Here is a 5,956-nt window from a genome sequence, read left to right on the forward strand (position 1 = left end):
TTTAAAGCCATTGGACATTTTCGGAACAGAAAAACAAAATTCAAAGTTCACAGATATACAAATTACTTACAGGGTTTACAGAAGGTAATGGTTAAAGACTTCTCTTGAAATATTATTCCATGAAATGCTTTACTTTTTGATGAAACATTAAAGAAATGTCAGTTATCGATATCGAGAATTACGGACTTATTTTAAACTCATTTTAAGATGTGGCGCTGGAGGAGAATGCTAAAAATATCATGGCAAGAACACAAAACCAATGTTTTTGTTAGAAACCTGATAGGAGAAGATAGACCCACCTTGTCCTCAAAAATTAACAAAAACAAGCTTCAGTACTTTGGTCACATATCCAGAAGAGAGGGGGACAACCTTGAGAAGATCTTTATGCAAGGATGTGTTGCAGGTAGTCGCCGACGTGGCCGTCAAAAACTTCGTTGGACAGACGGAATCAAAGAACTCACGGGCTTATCAATAAACGTTGCTTATCGATCTGCACTGGATAGACAGAAGTGGAACTACATCATAAACAGGGTCACAAATGGTCAGCCATGACTCATAGGACGACGACGACGAATATGCCAGTGAGGTTTTTTTCACAGAACTCGGGAAAGTACTGAGTACACCTCATTCGGTGTATGGGTAAAACACATTCCATTAATATTATTTTATCCCTGATGCAAATACTATCTACATGTAGCAAATAACAAATATATAGACCTAATAATTACAATAGACTTATTATTTATTTTTTTTGCACTTAATGAAAAACACAAATTTGTTGCAGATTCTTGAAAAAATAAATAGTCTGAGCATCCTTTGTGTGATTGGGAAGAAGAGTTGGTCCGTGCAGGAGAGTGAGCGATCGGAAATGACACGGCAAGGGTTCTATATATGGGCTCGATAAACTGAGGGGAAGATGTGGATGATCTAATCCGTCTGCGTTGTTGGTGCATCTATAGTAAGTAAGATATGTAGGATGGAGACTGTTTATGGAGACCTTTGTACACAAGAAAAAGAACTCTGTATAGGATACGCTGCTTTATATAGGGAGACAGCGAAGAGCAATGAGTTACGATGTAGGAGGAAACTAAAAATAAATAGTAAACTTGCGGGTACAAACCACAAGAAAGAGCTGGTGTGGTCTCGGCGTTTCGAACAGTATACTCTGCTCGTCTCCTTGAGATACTATGTGATTTATGCGAGTCATACTTCTTGCACTTGACAATGACGCGAGCAGAGGTGCGTTGGGCATTCTGAGGTTTAGTGATTAGGGATTTGTTTACACCAATCAAGAGGCTGTTGCAGTAGTCCAACCTGGGCTCAATTTCATTGCCTTGCTTACCGTTAGCAAATAAAGTGTATTATTCACAGGTTAGCTGTTAATTTTGGCGTAGTGCGCATGCCCACTCGTAGGCATCCTACGCTAACACAGATAGCGCAGAAAATCGTGTAGACTTGTCCCCGTTTATCCGCAAAGGCAGGTACATGCTCTTTTAGAACCAGTGATTTCATTGGAAAATATCATTTCATTGGATAAACGTGCAGTGACGTAAACTTTCTATATCGGTGTTTTGATTGGTCCGAGGTGATGTTTGGCAGCTACACTTGCAGCGGTCGTCTGCATATGTCTGCGGTCGTCTGCATAGGAACATTTCAACCAATCGAGGGCGTGCATTTTTATCGTTCTCGTTATCGGGGCCTGTGTGACCGGGCCTTAACATCGAGCAATAATATGCATTTTTGAATCCACGTGGAGGGGCCGAAAGGAATTCCTACGCATATACAACGCGACCTGGTGTACAGGAAATCCGGATACGGTTCTAGTTTCTCCAAGTTGCGATACAAATTTTCAACATGGACGGCCTGCTTGCTCTGCGGATTTACCAAGACATCACCGGTATGGTTGGGATCCTGGGCAATGGTTTAGTTTGCTTCGTCATCTTCAAAGTACGAACAATGCAGACGCGTACAAACGCCTTCATATTTCATCAAGCAGTCATCGATTTACTTGGCTCTATCATGAATGTCTTAAGAAATGAAATCGTCTTGCCTGATACTATCCCAAGCAACGCTCTGGGCCGGTTTATCTGCCACTTCTGGTTTTCAAACTATTCGCTGTTTTACTTCTTCATTCTATCGACGTTCAATTTATTGGTGTTGACCATGGAGCGGTATTTCGCCATCGTTTACCCCTTCAAATATCAGGCAGCATTCACCACTTGGCCTCGGCTGAAAGTCTCAATGTCTATGGCGATGTGTTGGATTTTCAATACCATTCTGATGTCGTATACTTTGCTGATTTACAAAGAGGAAAACGGTAAATGTGTTCAGAATCCGATCCCAGGAGCGAACATAATTGGAGTTATTGTCGCGGTCTTGCAATACGTCGTCCCGGTTGCCGTGATGCTCTTCGCTTACATTCGCATCAGTGTGGAGATGAAGCGGGGAGCAGCCCGTGTCGGCCCGGCACCAGCGCAGCATCTTCCCGGTGGAGCAAACGCACCGGACATGGCCGAGTCCCTCCTCCGTGCAAGACGCAACACCTTCAAGATGCTCCTGATCGTCTTCATAACATTCTTGATCTGCTGGACGCCTAACCAGGTCATCTTTCTTATGTTTAATCTTGGGATAGACATTCAGTTCAATGGCTGGTTTTTCTTCATAACTGTTGCAATGGTTGCCTCAAACTCTTGCGTCAACCCGATGATTTACGCTTTCAAGTACCGTCAGTTTCGTAATGGATTACGTCAGATATTTTGCAGACAACGAAATCACGCCAATGATATCAGCGCTATAACGACCGGTACCGGGTAACACATTGAGAACTCTAAAGGAGGTATAAAATAACCTCTTTATATTAAAACACTTTTTGTTAGGGCACTGGTAATTACTCAAAATTACTCAAATAAATAAATGTTAGCATAAAAAACTTACTTGGTAACAAGCATTGGGGAGCATTTTATAACAAAAAAAAAAACATTGTGAAAAATGGCGTAGTTTTTGAGGCCATTCCTCACTCAGTTTTACAAGGCATATTGAGAGCACGCAAATTTGGGCAACAAGGGGGTTATCTGTCATTTTTCTTTTCCAATTTTGATTACCAATTGTGTCAAAATTTTCACAGACTTGTTATTTTATGCTTATGTTGGGATACACCTACTAGTGAGAACACTGTTTTTTTGACAATAACCCATTGGTTATAAGGTATCCATTGTCTTTAAATCTTACACACATCAACTTAAATTACCGAGAAGGGACCGGTCTAAACCTTAGTCGGCGGTAAATGTTTCCGGTCTGAATATACACCAAGCCAAGATTGAACATGGATATTTGCAAATAAACAGAAACTGCACCCTGCAAACGTTGAACACATAAGTTGAGTTTAGTGCAATACCACGTGTAAACTGCAGTGTCTTGCATAGGATGTGAAGGGTAGCTGTGGCAAACGGCTTACTACTAAAATGGTGTTGTCTATATGGATCAATGGCCGCTATATAACTGTACGTTTGATTTCACATAATATTAATATATTGAGCACCACAAATTTCGTAAGATATTATATCTGTGGTGGTGCAGGTGACATGACCCCTTGTCTAATGTGGTACCACCAGTGTGCCTTGTTAAGGTATAAAATGTACTGTTAACTCAGCAAGTTTGTTGTCGTCAGAGCTTTTGTATTCACTTTGTGTTTTGTTTCAAATATTCAACGTAAGTACATTCAACATAATGTTTTTAAGCTGCATATCCTGTCGGGGCAATTGTGTAAATCGTTTAGAATGACACTTAAAATGTTTTAAAATTACGGTATTTCCATGTACTTAATCCTATTGCACCTCCAGCCTCCCACACAGCACACATACTATCAGTTAATCAAGCATTAAACAGAATAATTGCTTGAATATATATATATATATATATTTGTATTACTTTTAACAGTTACCATGGTAACTATTTGACACGTCTACACGGTCAATTTGTATTAATTTGTTCATACTTTGTGGGTGGAAGGGACGGGATGCATGTAAACGAAATCGCATTTTCAATCCAATATAAAGCTCGTTGCCATGGTAACAGATCTTTATGAGGGGTCATTTTAGGCCAATTTTGGGGCATGAAAACTCGGTTTTAAGCTCATATTTAAAATTTCACCCCACCAAAATGCAAAACAATGTTGTATTACTAAAAATGTTCATCCTTGGCTTTACTTGGGACTACATTATTGCTATAAACTTCACCCTTATGCTATTTTAAGAACATGCATTGAGAATGTTTAAAAAAAAAACAGGGAAATCGCATTTTGAAATGCTTCCTTCAAATTGAATGTATAACTTACATTAGAGGATAATAAGAGCACTCTGTATGCTTATTGGATTACCCAACATGATTCAGGAATGGTTGGTGACCTAAATATTGGAATTTAAGCTGTAACCATGGTAACTGGCTATAATTATATTGAACTAAAAATGCAATTTTGTTAGACTTGCACCCAAAGGTCCCAAAGGCGATTTGCATAAAAGTTGATTTGCATAAAAAACAAGTAACATGATAGTTTATTATTTTGCATAATGGTCACCATCTTAGTAATTCTAACTGCGTGGTAAATGATTATTGATGTATTTCACTAAAACATTGCTAATGGTAAAAATGTATACACCTCGTGCGTAATGTGACTATCGTATTGGTTCTAGTTGTTAAACATAGGAAGTTATTTGAGCATCATATATTGTATCCAAATTGTTTCTGTTTAACGCACAATATTACTGCACAAAATTTGCAGTTTCTTGTATGGGTTTCTTGATTAAAGGCAGTGGACACTGTTGGTAATTACTCAAAATAATTTTCAGCATAAAACCTCACTTGGTAACGAGTAATGGGAAAGGTTGATAATATAAAACATTGTGAGAAACGGCTCCCTCTGAAGTGACGTAGTTTTTGAGAAAGAAGTAATTTTACACGAATTTGATTTCGAGACCTCAGATTTATAGAATTTGAGGTCTCGAAATCAAGCATCTGAAAGCACACAACTTCGAGTGACAAGGGTGTGTTTTTTCTTTCATTATTATCTCGCAACTCCGACGACCAATCGAGCTCAAACTTTCACAGGTTGGTTATTTTTTGCATATGTTGAGATACACCAAGTGAAACGACTGGTCTTTGACAATTACCCATAGTGTCTAGTGTCTTTAAGAAAATGTATTTGGTTGGCAGTTGTTAAATGCAATGTTTTTTACAGGATTGGTAGAACTGATCAAACAGTCGTGGACAGTGTTCATGTTTTGTGTGATGTTCATGAAATGTAATTTTTCCTCGAGTCGTTGCTTGAGTAAGGTGAAAAGGGATGCATAATGTCCAGCATTTGTTGTTCTTATGGGGGAGTTAGTCTATGAAAAGCGTTTGAAACCATTTTGTTATAAAATGCAAACGGCTGGAGAGATGTTTTTAATCCATACAAAATTTGCCTCGCATTTGGGACGGTTTTCCTTATGTTTTGCGAACTAACACGGTCGGCCATTTTGTTGAGTTGAATTATTGACTCCACAAAATGGCGTGTTGTGACATATATAATGAAAACCGTTTAATTCCGAGGCATTGTTGTGTGGATCATTCTACTTTTAAAACATCTATCTAACATATGCATTTCATAACAAAATGTGTCAAACGCATTTCTAGACCAACTCGCCCGATCCAAGGCACCGAGGCACTTTAATTTTGTACTGTAACAATCGAAATCAGCTATTTGCGGTGTTTTTATTTATTAAGTAAGGTTTTCAGATATGACTTCATTTCAGAGAGAAAAAAATCACAGAAAAAGAAAGGTTCTTTAGGAACTTTATAATCAGATAGTTTTTACGAATCAATGTTTCTATCTTTACCAATCACGTAAATACTTTTAGGAACAATAGTTATAGTCATAGTGTCCAGTTACACTGAACTTCAATAAACAAAGACAGAATGT

General features: G+C 38.4%; 1 protein-coding gene across 1 annotated transcript; it reads left to right on the plus strand.

Moving 5' to 3' along the window:
• Positions 1–1,854: 1,854 nt before the first annotated feature.
• LOC117302405 (somatostatin receptor type 5-like) lies at positions 1,855–2,814 on the plus strand. The gene has a single exon (XM_033786345.1). The coding sequence runs from the start codon at positions 1,855–1,857 to the stop codon at positions 2,812–2,814; it is 960 nt and encodes a 319-aa protein (XP_033642236.1).
• Positions 2,815–5,956: the final 3,142 nt, after the last annotated feature.

This window comes from Asterias rubens, chromosome 2 (assembly GCF_902459465.1).
Source record: "Asterias rubens chromosome 2, eAstRub1.3, whole genome shotgun sequence".
In the NCBI taxonomy this organism is placed as follows: Eukaryota; Metazoa; Echinodermata; class Asteroidea; order Forcipulatida; family Asteriidae; genus Asterias; species Asterias rubens.

Coding starts and splice junctions, on each gene's coding strand:
- LOC117302405 (XM_033786345.1), top strand. CDS start 1,855: ATGGACGGCCTGCTTGCTCTGCGGATTTACCAAGACATCACCGGTATG.